At 40.5% G+C, this 19,586-nt stretch overlaps 1 protein-coding gene across 1 annotated transcript in view; it reads right to left on the reverse strand.

The window, feature by feature from the left end:
• fam189a1 (family with sequence similarity 189 member A1) overlaps positions 1–19,586 on the reverse strand; it is a 158,753-nt gene that overhangs the window by 12,646 nt on the left and 126,521 nt on the right. Inside the window, 1 exon segment of the mRNA XM_079555156.1 lies at positions 2,264–2,374. Within this exon segment, the coding sequence (XP_079411282.1) occupies positions 2,264–2,374 (111 nt within the window).

Consider the following 19,586-nt stretch of genomic DNA (forward strand, 5'->3'; position numbering starts at 1 on the left):
TGTGAGGTGACCGGATCCTGAACCTCTTTAGTTATAGGATGAATGCAACCTAAAAGCAGCTTAGCATATCATTACTGAAATGTATTCTGTTTTTAGTGTCATCCAATCAATGGCTGTTGGAAGAAAGGCTTAATGAATACATTGACAAGTGACATAGAGCCAGCTTTTTCACCTCTGCATATTTTTAAATGGAAAAGGAGCTGAGAGTTACATCTAAATGTAAATGGGAAAACTAAAATCACAGTTGCAGGGCCCAAACTGAACCTTCATACATATTATATTAGTCTCGAAGAAAAAAATATAGTTGTGCTAAAGTCCAGAGAGTTCATGGTGGGACACAGACGTTCTTGCTAATTGCACATTACGAATAAGTTAAAAAACATAAAAAATCACTGTCACTGTGTTTGCAAAGATGTTGAGACTAAAACAAATGTAGAAATAGCTGGAAGTTTGAGGTTCTTCTGACTCAGCCGAACAGTCTGAAAACAGCCTTCAGCTCGTGTGACATTTAAAGTTTATTGAAGCAGACAGCAGTGAACATGAAATTATTTGTTGCTAACAAAACAGGAAATTAAAGTTCTTTTCTTTGTTTGCGCAGCAAGAAAAGTCGCTTCAGGTTTAATTCCCTGTGTCTTACTGCACATTGCACAACAAGTTGGATTCTCGGATTCTCGTGAGACTCCGAGAATCCATCTTTTGTTTGGATCTGCTCCACTGGTGGTCTGAGACAATCGCATGGCATGGAAGTATTGCCAGGAGAAGGTGTGTTTTTACATTTACTGAGATCAACAAGCACCTTTATTGATACTAATTTGTAACGACAATCACAAAAATGTTCTTTGAACTATAATATCAATCTGGATCTTGACAGGTTAAGATTGTCCATTCATTATGCAAATTTATGTTAAACAAACTTAATACATAGAACAAGACTTTAAACTGGAGCTGAGCTGTTAATGTGCAGGAAAAAAAACACACTCTAACTTGATTCAACAACAAAAGTAACTCATGCCCCTAGAGGCCACTGCAGGTGTCGTAGCATGTTATGTTTTTTACTCATTAATTGTCTGTGAGAGTATATACTACACTGACAATGGTAGCCCACAGTTAGCTGCCATTAGTGTGTATTGGGGCCTCCGCCTCGGTGGCAGGAAAGTTGCAATTGTGGTTTTCTGGCCAGAGACAGCAGGGGGAGATGAAAGACCCACCAATCATCCCATTAAAGCTGCCCTAAGTGTGTTTTTTAATTTTTTGGTCAGTAATTGAAGTTGTGAACGATGCTCGGTGCCGGTCTCCTTCTGCGGCACAATGTCCGCTGCTGTGTGCGAGTGTGGCGCATCTAGCGACACATTATGGGAATGCAACGATGCCGGACCGGCAAAACGGGATCACTTACAGTGGCTTTAGTAGGTGTATTACTTCCAGAGGGACTACGAAAAGGATTTATTAAAGGGGCTAGATGCAAGTGGGCCATTTTATGCTCCCTACTGCCACCTCAGGTCATGCGTGTAACTACACCTTCTATATTAAGCTCGTGCATGACGGCACGTCAGACCCGAATTAACAGCTTTTTGAGTGACAGTGCAGGATTTTAGAGGAAGTTGTGGTGAATAGATCTGGGCTCATTCTACACCTTAGACCAGGGGTCACCAACCTTATTTCAGCTGAGGGCTACTTTAAGAGCATTAAGTTTTTTGAGGGCTACCAGTTAAAAACAAATCCTAAAGACTTAAACGTACACTGTTCACTTATAGGATATTGACCCATATTATATTAAAATAGCTTTATTTTAAACTCATACTGAGTCACAAGAACCGAAAAAACTGTAATTTTAAGAATTAGATTCAAGAAAATGAAGTGTTTTACAATTTAGAAAAAGTCCCAAGGGCTACTGGACATGCCCCAAAGGGCCCCTGGGTGCCCGCGGGCACCACGTTGGTGACCCCTGCCTTAGACATTGCTGGAACATGTAGAGGGAGGAAAATATATCATTTTAACATTTTTAAACTCTGTATAGTCCCTTTAAGGTAAACAAGTTACTTTGTTCTTCTTTAACACATGATTATACCCATATATATACCCATATATGGGTATATATATACCCATATATTTCTCCTATAATATTTTAATAACTCAGATTTCCTTTTTGTCAGTACTCAAGATGATTTTTTTCCCCACACACATGTAACCAAATATCTGTTTAAATAAAGTTATTGATCTCATTCTGTGACAAATGAAATGGGGATTGTTGAGTAGCTCTCACCAGTTGACAGTCCTCTAAGGAGTTGACCAGTTGGGCGTTTTGACAAGACAAGATGGATCCAGCCAGGTTCAACATCACACACACCGCCGACAGCAGCATGAAGAAGGTAATCTGGGACAGAGAGACAAACATGGTCACTTCATCTGGTAATATAGATACAAGCAGGCAATATAGAAAAGTAAGAGAGTAGACGGGAGAGCGAGAGGGCATTTAGAAAGAAATGTGATTGAAAGACTGGCGGCTGTGGTAGAGCTTCAGTACAAAACATTCAGGTTTCTACACAAAAGAAAAGTGAGCTCTATCAAAATGCAGTCGATACAAACAGAGAGCGGTGCAAAAAAATGTTGGCGCCACACAATTTTCACATGATTATAATAACAAAGCATTGGAAACAACTACATGACAGTCTGACCAAGTGTTTTGAAATGAAGATAAAGGAAGAGCACTTGGTGTGATGATTTAATTTGTATGTGTCAAGACTAATGGACATTGTTCAAAGTAAGCATAGTTGAGGATTATTTGAATGACAAATCCACGGCTATTTTGACAAAGGCAGAGCAAAAGCAGAAATAAAAAACAAACCATTAATGTCTACTGATGAAAAATGCAATAAATACAGTGACATGTTATGAAACTTCTTAGCTACTCATGTCTCTAAACAAGGAGGATGTGAGTCGATCGTCGACTCATGTCGCCTATTGCATAGATAAGAAATCGGATAAGGAGAAAGGTGAATAAACAAATAACACATTCCATTTCTGAGAAGGTTTGACCAATGCAAGCCACGATTTTCAGAGCGAAACCAGAAGCGCTATTGATCACCAAACACAACCGTAGTCTCTTACAATTTCAAAGTGACACTGGGCACATTCATCACAAGTGCTGCAGTGAGCAGAGAGCAGAACGCATTTCCATTAGACGCCGTGGAAGCGTTCAAGTTGAATTATGGACTGACAATAACTATCAGAGGGAGGATATTGTAATGCACAGGCAGCCGCAGTAAAAGTCCCCTCCGTAGCACCGCGCCCGTAACTTGTATTTAATGAAACCTTTGTGGGTTTGTCATTGTGCCAGCTGGGCCTCGCTGCATCTCGAACATGTGCCCAGAGGTGACAGATTCTCTAAATTACACTCACAAACACTCAGGTGTCACACTGGCAACAAAAATATGTATAAAAATGCATCTTTATCATTTACATTACATTACTCTAAAGTCCCAGTTTGCAGAGTGACATACTGTGTCATACAAGCTGTAGCTAAATAAACAAAGACGAGGTCTAAACTTTTAACTATAGGTGCACTAAGCCATGATATCTTTTACCGACAGTTTGTATTATGTTGCTGTTTTGGAAAACCTACACACAAGCATGTAATGAACCAATCAAGGCAGTTCATTAAAATAGGATACAAACTTCTCAAGCTGTTAATGCCAAAAGATTCCGATGCCATCGTTTGTTCTACGCAAATAGTGACAAATAGTAATACAACGGTTTTACATGACTCTGTACCATCTCATGTTGTTTTGGCTATTGTTACTCTTTGGACGATGTTGCTTGCTTGCCAGATACGGAGCGAATTTGTCCCATAATCCTCATTTTAGGACACATTGCTCCGGTCTCAATACACTGTCCAGGCAGGCGGCTCCCACCACAGCAGAGTAAGCAGTACATCTCTCCAAAATCTTTGTCCCAGTCCGGTTCCTTTGACCCTGAGTGCCCTATGTTTCCCTGGTCTGTACTCTTGGCTCATGTTCACACCTGGCCCTAAACCAGATTCTCTTCACTCCCTGGATCACATCGCGCCATTTAACTCTGGTCATTCATTATTGCTGCACTGCTCTGTGCATTTCAACAAGGGAAAGATACTGAGGCTTATTGAGGCATGACACTGAAGAAGACAGAACAACACAATGATGTAATAATGCCGGCGCATGATAAAACGGCAAAAGTAAACCAGCTTATATATTTCCATTACTGGCAGGGCGTGACATTAACTTGCCAAATGTAGTTTTCTGTCCTCGCCATGACACCTTGTCGCTCACTAGCAATTATGACCAGACAATCAAGCCCGGTTTGGCACTCTCTTTGCAAAGTCAATTATTATTAGGTCTCAAAGGCAAATTATGACAATATATTTGTTTACCCAGAAAACAGACACCTGCAACGTATGTCTACCTCTGCATGCTTTGAACAATTCATCGTCTATCTATACAAAAACAAAAATGAGGATTTAAAAATAGATGTGGGTTTAATTCAGACACGCTTCCTCTGTGTGCTGCTCCCATCTGTCTGCTTCACCGCCAGCACAAAAACAAGCCCATTCATCAATGTGTTTATTTGAAATGGGCGAGCGATAAAATGCACATCTGAATGTGCAGTCCACACTGACAGGACGCCATTGTCTCAGACGAACCGCAGAGTCCCAAGACAATAATGAATGGAAGAAGTTTCTAGATTTGATATACTTCTTTTTTTTCTTACTGACAACTGATCAGATATAGAGGGAAATCAAGTCTCCTAATTTGGAACGCTTTAGATCACAGCCCGCAAGCTCCACATGTAGGCACAGGTAAGAAAGTAATTACGCGCGTAACTAAGGTGTACAAGGCGTAACCAAGGTGTATAAGACGTAACTAAGTTGTACAAGGCGTAACCAAGGTGTATAAGACGTAACTAAGTTGTACAAGGCGTAACCAAGGTGTATAAGACGTAACTAAGTTGTACAAGGCGTAACTAAGATGTACAAGGCGTAACCAAGATGTACAAGGCGTAACTAAGATGTACAAGGCGCAACCAAGGTGTACAAGGCGCAACCAAGATGTACAAGGTGTAACCAAGGTGTAACCAAGGTGTACAGGGCGTAACCAAGGTGTACAAGGCGCAACCAAGGTGTACAAGGTGTAACCAAGGTGTACAAGGCGCAACCAAGGTGCGGGCGGCACGGTAGCGCAGCGGTTAGTGCCTCCGCTTCACAGCTAGAAGGTCCCGGGTTCGACTCCCACCAAGGACGGGGCCTTTCTGTGTGGAGTTTGCATGTTCTCCCCGTGTCTGCGTAGGTTTCCTCCGGGTACTCCGGTTTCCCCTACCACTAAAAACATGTGCAATAGGTGAATCCTCCAGCCAGGTGATTCTGACCATCAGCCTGGCTCCACATCATGGAGACGGGTCCCCGGGCGCGGCACTGCCGTCGACCACTGCTCCTTACGGGTTGCCCCAGCGGCATCGAAGGATGGGTTAAATGCAGAGAACAAATTTCCCTATGGGGACAATAAAGTTAACAAACAAACAAAGGTGTACAAGGTGTAACCAAGGTGTACAAGGTGTAACCAAGATGTACAAGGTGTAACCAAGATGTACAAGGTGTACAAGGTGTAACCAAGATGTACAAGGTGTAACCAAGATGTACAAGGTGTAACCAAGGTGTACAGGGCGTAACCAAGATGTACAAGGTGTAACCAAGATGTACAAGGCGTAACCAAGATGTACAAGGCGTAACCAAGATGTACAAGGCGTAACCAAGGTGTACAAGGTGTAACCAAAGTGTACAAGGTGTACAAGGTGTACAAGATGAAACCAAGGTGTACAAGGCGTAACCAAGGTAGTTACGAAATGTACACCGTAGTTACGAATTGCACACCATAGTTACGCCTTGTACACTGTAGCCTTAGCAGTACCTTAGCCTTAACAGCAGGTTTTTCTTCAGGTGCTTTTCCAGTTGCAGCTGTATCTCACGTATTTTGGGATTGGAAATGATTGTGTGTTGAGCCAGGTTTGGTCAGGCCTGGATTGTTGTGAATGCATGGGTTAGGTGGGTGATAGGGACGTTTGAGCATTTAGAGACAAGTCACCCAGCAGAAACCCCTTCTCGCTCTGAGGTGAGCACAGCATCCACTCAGCTACAGCAACGTGAACAATGACATAGTTTATTAACTGTATATGAGGAAAACAATCTATTTATCTGATGCTGTTTGAACACTGATATCCCAGTATGGCAGCAGCAGCATTAGTATTTAGTCTGCAGCAGCACTGCGACAAGATGCTGTTTATTTTCAATTATCCACGAGCCACGAGAGACGCAGCGCTGTGGCTTTGTTTTCACTCCAGTCCCACACATCTGACAACGCTCTCCTCTGATACTGTACATCAATCCTCACTGGGTCCAAATGTGACTCTGCAGCTCTCAGCAGATCACGATAAAAGGACAAATTAGCTGAAAATGATCACTTTGCGGCGTATACTGCGTTTGCAAAAATACTATTGATGCATTCGGAGACAGAAGATCTCAGAGCCAAAAACTGATCTGGACTGGGAGCGTGTGAGAAGCTTTGGGTGTTTTATAGGATTCCTGGAAATGTCATCACTTAACACTTGACGCGTGATTTTGGAAAACTACCTGCAACACATTTTACTAATCAGCATTGTGACTGAGATTCGATTTGGCACTTTTGTTTTTTAAAATCAAATTAAATGCACTGCACATTTTAACCTCTTAACCCCCACTTAAACAGAGCGCATTTTCTCCAGTTCAGCTTCACCCAAATCTAAAAGCGTCTTCCAGCCTACAGGCCAGTGTAATGCCTCATTTGAAAGCTAAGACCTACCAAACTGATCGAAGATTTCTCCTCATTGTGTTTCCCATGTATTGTCGCCACTTTTTCGTCAAGTTTTTGTTGCATTTTTGTAACTTTTTATTGATGAGCTTTCTAGCTTGAGACTGAGAGCAGCATACAAACCAACAAATTGCTACCTTTCATTTCCTTTTCAAAAGATAAATAACTCAAACTTTAATCAAATCTTGATGAAACTTTTGATCAATCTCAGGCATCAGCACAAGTTTTTTTTTTAATTGACAAAAGCTAATCCTGCTAATCCATTGTTTTGAGTTCAGGCTTTTTGAGGAATAAAACAAAAACTATTAACTGTTAACTGGTGAAGCGTTATTGAAACATTATCAATAGATATGATTTTCTTTGTTTTTCTACAGGTATTGCTCAGCCATATACTTGAATGTACTAATACAGTATAATCCAGCAATATTCACAGAAGCATTTAGGATTCACAAATCTCCACAGTCCACTTTCACACTGTCTTGGCACACAGATACATTTCTTTAGGTGATTGTGCGCTGGAGCCACATGTCCTGCATTAACAGAGAAAGGCAGTGACCCTGGATCAGCGCCAGTCCAAATAAATTGAGGAGGTGCTGATAGGAGCTCTCAGCGGTGCGGCCCGCGGGACATCACACTGAAGCAGATGTAACAGGTTGACTGGACCTCTAATCCCACCAGGGAGAGGGGCACTCTGTGATTTAGAGCTCTGAGGAGGCGATGAAAACCGCGCAGCACCGGAAATCATCCACCAAACCTCACCGCAAAAATGGAAAACGTTGAGGGAAATTCTGAGCTTTTATTGGGATAAGAAAAACAAAATCAGATCAACTGGATGAAGACAATGATGTATGAAGGTGCTTTAAGTGTCAGATGTGGAGACTGACAGTCCCCTTGTACATTTACGGTAATGGTTGTGGTAGCTGAAGAAGTTGCAGCAGTTCAAAGGTTGGAATATACAGATACAGGTAGTTTGGACTTTAGAGGAGGACAATGGAATATTTGTATGTGTTGTGGAAAAGGATTATTTCTTTCTTTTTGTTTGAGCTGATGTTTCTTGTCGATATTCATGAATCATAAAAGTAAATGCTATTCACCTTATTCCGCCCCGCCCACAAAGCACAACTTTTTGCTTTGTCTCGGCACTCCCGTTGTACAGACACTTCCGGTCGAGCGCAAAACGAGGGAAAATATTCTCCGCTCAAATCTGATGTTTAGTCGATTGATTTGTGTAAAATGGCCAATGTTCATTTGCACCAACAACTCTTGCGTCTTGCGTTTCTCAGCGCGGCCTAAAAACGGCTTTGTTTTCGTGTAGTGACTGATTTTATGTGGACTTCTCCAGCACCATGTTAACAGACAGGAGAAGATGGGCAGGCACAACGCGAACTTCCGGAAAAAGGTGAATATTAATTTGATTCGATTATAAAACATATAATTGAATATAGGTTTATGAGGGAAATAAATGTATATATTTTAGTCAAACAATATCACTCAGCTCTAAGTTGAATTATAAGATCATAGCTAAAACTAAAAACAGTGAAGTGCTTTGAAACCTATAAGTCATTTTACAATTGCTTAGAGGACATGTTTTAGACTTAAAAATTGCATAATTAAAAACATATTTTTTTCTCTAGTGGCAGCATGGCAAAGGCCCAGAGTGACGCCTACTTTCTATTCCACTACTGACAGTAAAAATAATATAAAATCAGCCAGACTGGGTCTTAATGACTGAATTAATGAGCTCTTCAGCCTCTTTACACTTCGCGCACCATTTCTATTTTAATACGCCACGTTTAGTCCATGCTGTGCCGCTATGAAGGTAAATCAATGCAAAAGATGTAACTGCATGTTTTTCCAATTGAAGTCTATTGTCACAAAAGCTCAAGACTTTACACCAAATTTCAACCTCTTTATGTGTTTGGACTCCTATATAAAGATAGCGGTCCAATACTGTACGACACATTACAAAAGTTGTGATAATTGAGAAGGTTATAGCCATGAAAACTTTTGCTCTTTCCTTTTGTTTTCTAAACCAAAACACAAAGCGTTTGCCTAGGCCATTAACATTGCATTTGACTCTCTCTTTTGACCCCATTTTGAATATATTTGTTGATACTGTAAGGAAATTTAGCCATTGTGGATTGGCTGTTCTTGCAAAGTATTCTTTTAAACCAACTGTTCACAAGTCAGTTCTCATTTTGTCTGTCCCAAACCTAGATAAAAACGGTAAGGAAAAGTGTCCAAAAGTCTACGTCGATTCAATATGTGAATCATGGCCGACTTACGACCCCAATTTACTGTGGAAACCTCTGTGTCAGTAAGTAAAACTGAAGTAGTTCTGTGTACACTGCTGCTGTTTTTTCCCAGACATCCCGTTGTCCACTACGGTCACCTTAATGCACCTTTCCATTGAACGCACTGTACTTCGCTGCAGACACCACGCGTCGATATGAAAGAGCCGCGTGAAGCTAAAGCAGCGTGTTTGTTAAGTGCCTCCGCTCGGCGCACACCTCTGACTCTGACAGTGATGTACAGCCACAGTGACAAGTGTCAGCCACACCAGCTGACGGATCCCTTCCTGTGGTGCAAACGTCATGTGGAGAACACAATGCAACACTAATATTACTGGGAATTAGACGTCGCACTGGGTTGTTAGAGCAGCGTCAGGGCGTTGGACAAGACAATAAATAAATAAGTTACAAAAAAGGACGAGATGATTCATTTCAATCAATCAACCTGCCTGAATACTGCTAATGGTGTATTTACAAACCCAAAGCTTTACTGAGTGAATTGAGTGAATGTGGCATCCTACACTGTATACAGATATCTAACGCATTTCATACTACAAGACACAGCGTGATAGTTAGCCTCAGCAGTGGACCTGCAGCTTATTAACCCCCTCCTCCATCATCCGACCTCTAAACAGCCCCGCCAACGCCCTCTGTGGTGCGATACCATTATACTGCAGGCCTAATGAACTGGACTCACATAGCACAACATGCTATCCGCTCATGAGTCTAATAATAGCCTTGAATGACATATGCGTACATGCAGGAGACAGGGCAGAGTAATTGTTGTTTGAGTAAATAAGATGTCAGGGGTTGCTCCAGGAGAGAGGCTAAATGAATGGCAGCTCATTAACGCCATAAGGCTCTTGTGAAAACTGAAGGAGGCACCTGAATGAATGAATGAATGACTATTAGACAACTGTGTTATCAACAGAATGGCATGTTGTACAGCTATATATGCAAACTTCATAATTTCATCCAGAATAGGCCTCGGCTGTGCACGTGCGTACGCAAAAAACCCACGTAAAAACGATAATGTACGAGTCGCAAAAACATTCCTTGCACGATTGTATTGCTTACTTTGGTTTATCTTTGTGGTTTACCATTTGCTTGTGACTCCAAGCCAGATGTTAATCAGAAGCAGCAGAGCAAAGCCTGCAATAAAGTGACACCAGACACATGTGGGCGGAAGAGTTCACCTTCAGAAGTCAGAAGTTGTTTATTTATTTATTCCTCTGAGAGACTGGAGTTCTAAATTGCACTGCTATTCTGTATTTTTGTCTTAAAATGCAGGACTACGCAAGACAAAATCTGAACAAAGTAACTCTTAATACACTGCCAGACCAAAAAAAGAAAGTCATGGATTTAACTAACTGTTATGATCCGGGGTTGCTGCAGTTGGTCAGGTCTACCTTCAGCAACACTACGAGCCCAAAGATGATGACCTGAACATCCCTGATGACCAGGTGATTCCATGAATGGATTTCTCCTTCCCTGATGGCAGCAGCATGTTCCAAGATGACAACACCAGGATTCATTGGGCTCACATTGTGAAAGAGTGGTTCAGGGAGCATGAGATTAAGTGGCCAGCACATTGGAGTCCACATTTTAACCCCAATGATAATCGCTGGGATGTGCTGGAGAAGGCTTTGTGCAGTGGCCACGCTCTCTCATCATCAATACAAGATCTTGGTGAAAAATTTACATTGAAGAAGCTTATTAAAAAAAAATGCCTCAGCGAACGCCTGTTGTAATCGAAGCTAAAGGCGACATGTTAGAGCATGTGACCCTTTTTGTGGCAGTTTAGTTTAATGCATTGGTTTAGTTTGGTTGGGACAGTGCATTTTAAAGAACAAGCCACGCTAGATTGTAGCCTTGAGCTAATTTCCATCCACCGTCCCCATGCGCACTCTCAAACACACTCTCATTCATTCTGGCCGATTGTACATGTTTTTTAGTGGTAGGGGAAACCGGATTACCCGGAGGAAACCTACGCAGACACAGGGAGAACATGCAAACACACAGAAAGGCCCCGTCCTTAAATGATGCTGGTTCTGAATTTGTTTAAAGGGACTAGATGCCAGTTGGTCATTTTATGCTCACTACTGCCACATCAGGTCTTACGCGTAACTGCAGCTTCTATATTAAGGGGAGACAATACAGGCAAAGCTAAATTTTTTCAGTTTTCAGGTTTTGGGCCAAATGGGTCTCTGAACATACAAGCTTTCAACCGGAAACAGAAAATATACCTAATCTTCACAATAACATGTTTAAATATAGCGCTGATTCAATGTTCCCCCATAGACTTATACAACACTTTTTTCTGTCATTGTGGCGACACTATGTCCACGTCAGTAGGACCTAAAGAATTCAAATTGTCCAGCCTTGGACTGAACAATATTTGGAAGATTTTTTTCAGAGGGATTTTTTATCATCTAATCCCTAGCCCCATTTATTGAGGTTTGAATGTCAAAAAATAAGGCGAAAATTAAATTTTTACAAATTTTTCCACTAAAAAACAGCTTATTTTAAAACTAAACAAGAATCCCAAATCCCCTCTGAAAAAGTCTTGGTAACTCATTCATCAATAAAATTAAACCATAAATTTGAATGTAGCTCTATCCATTATTCAGATTTTGTCGCCGAAAAGATGGGAAATTTGGGGCATTTTTAGGCATAAAACACCTTGTTCTTATATGAAAAGATAAAATGACAGAAAACTTGCAATGTATTTTTTTCTCACATTTATGCCAGTGATCGACAGCAACAGTTTCAAATTGATATCTGTAAATATAATTTTTTTCCCTATTCACCTGCAGTGTCTCGCCTTAAGCTCGTGCATGATGGCACTTCAGACCCGGATTAACACCTTTTTGAGTGACAGTGACAGGATTTTAGAGCCAGTTGTGGTGAACAGGTCTGGGCTCATTCTACACATTAGGACATGGCTGAAACGTGTAGGGGAGGAAAAGACTTAATCTTAACATTTTTAAACTCTGTCCAGTCCCTTTAAATGTGCTCCACAAGAATAATGAAGAACAATGCGATCCTTTCTCTTCATGTCCCTCCTTGGTTAAATTCATATGAACAGATAGCACACTCACTGTACTAATCTTCCTTTGCCTGGATCATGGTCCCTTTGCTCCACAGTGCCATCTGATATCAGCTCTTTTCAAATTCATATTCTAATTAATACCGGGCCACACTTGCTGCTTCTGTGGACCTTTGGGACGGCATTATTCACGTGCCGTTATCAGAAGAGCTCTCACCCTTTTGTCCACTGGCCCCTGCACCTGTCACATCCTGCTTTTTTTTTTTTTTACACACAATAAGCGTGCGCCGGCGACGGGAATGGAGACCGTGAGATAGTTACAACATTCACCTGAAACAATGTGAAATGAATGAAAGACAATATGAAGAAAAGTGGAGACAATAGGAATCAAAACGCTACCCAAATTGCCGCGAGGGAGACATCCTTCAGTCTGAAAACTCGAAGAAACTAAACCCATTTCACAACTCTCTCCTTTCACTGATGTTCGTTCTCCTCCTTTTATTGTGGCTGCGACTGAAATGAAATCTTCACACTGTATGGCAAGATAAAAAACAGAGGAATAGACTGGAAGCTGCAGTGGAGTCTGTTAAGGAAATATTGTGTTTGGATGAAAATCAATCTGGAAGGAAATTGCTTTATAACCGGATCTTGTTTATGTAATCCACTGTCAGTTGTATATAATGAATGCAAAATAAAAAAGATTAATAATGAGAGCAGCCAACAGGAATACTGATTATATTAATCAACTCATCTTCTTGCACTGCTTTATAGTCGTAGAAGGCAGTCAGACTGAGCCATAGCGGTCTCGTCTAGTCGCCTCACAGCACAAAGGTCTGTGAGGAAGCTTTGTACACTGATGGGGCTAATGTCATTGTCTTATTGTATTATACAGAGTATTACAATAAATCAGCCTCGACAATTCAGGATGTCCACATCAATCTGACTGTTAAGCACCGTTTCATAGTGAAGCTTGATGCCCATTTGTCTTAGCTACAACTACTCGGAGAACTGTGTCTGTAAAATGTCCATAAAACAATGTCCCATGGGCCCCACTGTCTGCCACAGGGAGGGGAGGTGGTCTGAGGAGTTGTGGGAAGCACTCAGTGGCAGCTCTAATGCAAAATGACCAGAGGTGACAGACAAGCTGTGACACACGCATCCTCCACATCCTCTGCACAAGTGAGATCAAGGCACAAGGCACGCTCCTCACTCACAGGCAGCTGAGAGCCACTAAATGCAGCAACTATCCACAGTCAACTCTTTTTAGTGCCAAGTGCATGCCTCAGACATTAGATCCACTTCAGAGTTCACGTCAGAATAATAATCATTGGTTTCATTAATACAATGTGACAAAGCCCTAAAGTATAAAGCTGACCCGGCTGAGTTTACTGATGGCACTGTGGTAGAAAATAAATGCTCAAAATATTGGTGCTTCTAGACAGAGTGGTCTCAGAAACTCAAGGAGAAAGTGTTTCTGCAGTACTGAATGCAGGAGGAGGTCCTATAGCAGGTTCCTATACCCACCAGAGTCCTCTTTGATTTCTCATTAGTTCTGGCTGTAGCTGCCCCTCAGTGAGCTTCAGAAGTCTGTTTCATCTGTTTCATCTGCTCGTGTGTCGTGTGACACCGAGGATGTGCAGCAGATGAAAGTGAACTCTTTTACATTGAACATTTGTGTTACTAGAGCGAGCTCACACACAGAAACATCCAGCGCCAAAAGTACTTTGAGATCAGAACAAGGAAGCAGCGTGATGCTGATGTTGCTAAGCAACAAGCACATATCTCTACACAAAATTTTATTAAAAAAAAAATAAAAAAACTCAAGGCAGAGCTTTTGTTATTGCTTTGTTTAGGCAGTAAACAATAGAGAGCTTCTGTATACATTACGTTGAAAAGTGTTTGTCACGTTAGTTATTTTAAGACATCTTCAAACCCGTTACACATCATAATTCAAACTTCTGGGTTGTGTCTGTTCCACAGCCGCCGTGTAAAATGACTTAAAAGAACAGACTGAATCTGAGCAGAAATCTCACGGCCGCAGAGAACATGTGAATGGGGTAATCCTCTCCCTGAGCGATTCATGTGTTTGAAGGGCTGCACCGTTTCCTGCAGATTTGTCCTTTTAACGCTCCCCTCTTTATCCTCAAACCTCGACTTTCATCATTTTACATATTATTTTCTCTTCTGTGTCTGAAAAAACTCGCTCTAGCCTGCGTCTGGTTTTAGTGAGTTCTGACAGCGGATCCTGGGAGGCCTATATCTGCATACAGTCGGTTAAATCTTCCAGTAACCCCATAGCACTGGGTCAAGTCACAATAACAGGACTCTGAGGAACAAGGCAAAGACAACAGACATAAGGTTTGTGACAAAATAACGTTCAGAAATGTTTTTGTCGTGGCAATAATGAACAAAGTGTAAGATTTGTAATCCTAGCAACACATTTTCAAGCGCCAAATCCAGACAGGAAGAGAATGGATTATGAATATATGTCTGGATAGGGACACCTTTGCAACGCAGGACCTGCGAGTTTGCAGAGATCTTTTTTCCATTTCATCAGGGCTGCAATATATCTCCAAACTATTGCATCGGAAAAATTATCTGACACAATATCCATAATGCAAAACATGCACAATTTATCACAAAATCACTGGGGTCGTCTGACTGAGCATTACATTTTGCCAACACAGACTAAAACATTTACTGCAAATTAAAAATGTGCAAGAGTTCAGTTTTAGACATGATTTAGTCAAATATTACATTGCTATTGTCGTACTATTGTCCTTTCTTGGCTCAGTACTGAACACTACAGGCATCTCTGCACAATGTAACACACACACAGTTTCCCGTCATGACACTGCAGGCAGTCAAGAAAAGTGGCAGTATTTAAACCATTTTCAAACGCTAAACTCTACTCCTCAAATGTTGCCTCTAGCCATTCCCTCCTTTGGCACTTTGCAATTTCAAGTCTGTTCAATTCAAATGCCAACTTTATTAATGGATGGCAACAGAGGCAGATAGAGCGTGTGAAAAACATTATGCATTGATAGCGTAGCGCAGGTTCTGGATATGCAGATGGTGTTTTGTCAGTGCGTATTTCTAACTACATTAAATCAATTGATAAAGAAGAGCCGGTTCATACAGCCTTTTAATAATACTTTATCTGTGAAGTCATTTAGCAGCAGGAAAACCCACTATCACTATGTGTGAGTATCGAATACAGGATTATGAACTAATTACATTAAACTGATGATTTACAAAAACAGTTGCTTTTCTGGGTTGACTGAAACATCCAGTATGTGACTGTTTACAATGACAATGAACTTAATGGTCAAAATGCTTATTACTTATTATTACGTATTACTACTTATTTCCATTTTCTAATCTCCATATTCTCCATTTTGCACTTTCAAAACCATGATAAAAACCCACACATGTTGTACCTGATCTAAACATTAGGAAAGGAGACAATTAGTTCAGAATAAAAAAGAAGGCAACATTTAATCAGTATTATTTCACTACTACAGTATGTAAGAAAGCCAATTTTAATGTTTTGGAGTAATAAAGTTTCAAGATTTGAGGGTTTTTTAGCTTTATTTGAACACAGTACACTGTTAAATACTATTAATTGTGAGTTTGTCCATTTTGTTGACAATTTTCTTCATAGTCTGCAGCACCTTTGAGGCAGGGAGTACTGAATATGTGAGACACTTCCATCAACCATGAACTTAACTCTGGTTATTTCTCCAGCCGCTCATAAATGTCATTTTCTGAGGTCATTTAAAACCAGCAAGTTAGTTATTACAGCTGTCCCAATGGAAGCAATATCAGATTTTGCAATTACATACATTTCAATTTTGTAAATTGTACGTGAATGATGGAAAATGATACAAAGACATGATCTGACCTCATAATGAGGACAGACAGACTATACGAGCTAATTGTGATCTGCTATTTCATGAAGTGAGGGGCGAGCAGCACTGATGATATCTGTGGGATGAGTCGGACAGAGATAGTTGAATCTGTGGTGAGTGACTGAGCAGGTCATAACACCCGATTATCAGTCGTAGCAGAGCAAGGTCAATCCTTTTCAGCAAGTATGCACACTTCAAAATAAGAGTTGAAATCATTTTTTAATGACAAATATACATTTAGTGTTGTATATTACACCCCTTTGTAGATTTTATTTACATATCTTTTGTTTGTAATGTTTGTTTGTAATGCTTAAAGGAACAGGTGCGGATTATTGAAAAACGTTTCACGCACAGACAGCAGCTATAACGCATTGAAATAAAGCTACACTTTATCGAACGAGTCACTATTTGCCCTGAACTTTATTGCTTGACATTATGGCTGTGTGATATTACTGGCTTGTCTTGTTAAAGGCAATCTACTTCTAAGGAAAAAATAAAAGTCTCAAAGGGGCTGTTCTTGTGTCATGAACCATCAATCCACCAGCGCACACTAAAACAGAACAATCCACTTTACTTCAACTCAGTGTTTTGTTTTCCTCAGGTTGATGTTTAACCTGAGTAAACGCACTTTAGGAACATACCTCAAAACTACTCTTGTCAGAACGCTGCAATCCATGATCCACAAAGCTGCACCTTTAATTTAATTTAATTTTTTCAGTTTGCAGATAGAGACTAGTGCCCTCATCAGGTGTTTGGTATAATTGCATTTAAAATGACAAAAAGTTCTGATTTTTCTTTGTATTTGAGAGGCAAAATAGAGCAATGATAGCTTTATGTTCGTCATTACTTGCAGCTCTCAGTAAAATAAGGTCTTTGTTTGGCGTGGTGTTTTTATTGCGTCTCGCACCTTGACTCCGTCCCATAAGAAAGGTGTGAAAAGCAGAAGCTGTGAAGCGTGTATAATTACAGGGACAGCACATTCACCTGAGTACTCCTCCTGCTACACTTGACTCGAAAGTAAATGGCTCGCGTATATTTGAGAGTGGGTTGGTTTGGACTATACTTGCCTCGGAGTCTGTAGGTGTTGCTTGACATGTTGCCAGCCTAAATCCATGCACAATGTGGACACTTCTCCAGCTATTGTTTGCTTATGGGGTCCCCGGAGAGGGGGGGGGGGGGATTTTCAGGGTATGTGGTTAACCTCCCTGTAAATATGAATTCGAAAATGTAGCTTTTTTTCCCCTAAACATGTGGAGGACTGTGGTAGGATGGGCATCTGACACAAAAAGGAGAAATCAGGAAACAAAATTGAGACTGATTAAGTTCATTGTAAATCTTCCAAAACTAAAATTGCTGTAGAAAGTTTGAATAAAATGTAACCAAAGTTGGACACATGTTATGGAACACCCTAATATTTTACACATTAAAGTGCATATAACACATTAGAAACAATTATTGCCAAAACATAGTTAACACGATTATATTTAAGATTTTGCTAAAGATTGTACCCAGCTTTCTTTAGTTTGGCCATTTTTGTGATGTTTATAGTTTCACTTCCTCATTGGACAGACATGAAGATGACAGGAAGTGACATAGAAGAAGGTAAACAGTGTTAAACTGTTGCCATACCAACCATGTTAAGTCAATGGGAAATGAGCCCAGCATTTCTTCATTAAAATTGCTGCTTCACTGAAATAGAATTATAATTATGCAACTGATGTCATCCATCTAAATAAGTCATATTTTCAAAAGCAATAAAACCTGCACTCTAAGGGCCTGATTTACAAAGTTTTTGCACGTGCAAAATAGTGTGTGCTGAAATGGTACAAAAAGCAGGTGCCGTTGAGATTTTTGTGTCTCATGCTGTTAAAGGGCCACAGCACAAACTCATTTACATTTCAGATTTGTGCCACTAATAATATAAACAGTTTCTAATGACAAATCAGGTGCAACACACTGTAAAATTGCAATGCCTATTAAAATAGCACTTGCAATTATTAAGTGGCTTAGTAAATCAGGCCCTAGTCTTTAAAACAAAGTTTTCTGGGGCATTTGTATGGAGGCACTTAGCTGTGAGGTATGGTTGACATGAAAATGAGCCGACTACAATTACTGAGTCGGGAGCCCTGACAATGGCCACAGACAGTTCACCACGGAGTGAGGATTTACTTCAATGTGTCTCTAATGCAGCATTTAAATCAAACACTCTTGGACTGTCACACAACAGAGACAAAAATAAATGTCCAACCTGCAAACCAATGCAAACATTCTGAAAGCCCCTGCCGTTTGGATGAAGTTAAACTTACAATTCGGTTCTACGTGCTGCTACGTCTTTTTTCCTCTTCCTTTTCAATGTTTGTGTGCTTCGTGTTGAGTGCAGAGATTCTTAAACTTTTCATAAAACCCGTAATGCTCTTATGTAAATCAGTTTGTAATACCCTGCAACAAAATTAAAGTGTTACCACGGTGAGAAGCTCTTACACCCTTTTAGCTTTCTGATATTTCAAACACCTCGAAATGCACTGCAAATGGATCAATTCTAAATCATTTTGTGTTCTGTCCCGGGACTCCAGTGCAGTCTTATGTTGCATTGACCTCCGTGGGCAAGTACAGGCTTTTAATATTTTATAAACCACTTACTCTTTTATTCAGCCTCTTTCACTCACTAATACTGAGTATGAATATTAAATAGTCATATAATTACATTGAGTTGTATTCAGCTGCTTTAAACTTTAGTTTGCTTTTAGCCTCTCTGCACCTGCTGTAGAGATCTTCTTGCTTTGGGACATTTACAGTGGACCTTATCACTTCTCACTGGTAGCTGGAGTTAAATTATGTTTTAATTGGCTTCATTATTCCTCAGCTTTTGTGTCTGGCTAAAAGAGTGCTTAAAATTCATATCAGCCTTGTGCATCCTGTAGAGAATGAGCTGCTATAATTTGTAGATAATAAATGAAGCCATGCATAAAGGCAAGTAAAGACTGACCTTAAATTAACCAAATACCCGCAACCATCTTGTATTTTTAGTTGAATTAATGTTTGTTTATAATAGAGTTTTTGATGAAGCTGACAAATATTGTGATTAGATTTACAGTCTGTGCTTTCCGATCCAGCTTTGGTTCACAATGCAGATCTTAAACGTGCATTTAAAGGTCCAAACCTCAAGCTAATCTTTAAACACAAGATATTGTGCATGTAGTCACCTCACTGGGGAGGTTTACCGGGCCACTCCCATTGGGAGGGGGCCCCCAGGAAGACCTAGGACACGCTGAAAGAACTATATGTTTCTAAGGTGGCCTTGGAACGCCTCGGGATCCCTCCAGAAAAGCTGGAGGAAGTGTGTGTGGATAGGGAAGTCTGCGCTGCCTCTGTGACCTGGCACCAGGTAAAGCAGAAGAAAATGGAAAATAGATGGATGTCATAATAAGAAAATGTAGTGCAACCGTTATGAAGTATTTGAGAA

This window comes from Gobius niger (genome assembly GCF_951799975.1).
Source record: "Gobius niger genome assembly, chromosome: 4".
Lineage (NCBI taxonomy): Eukaryota > Metazoa > Chordata > Actinopteri > Gobiiformes > Gobiidae > Gobius > Gobius niger.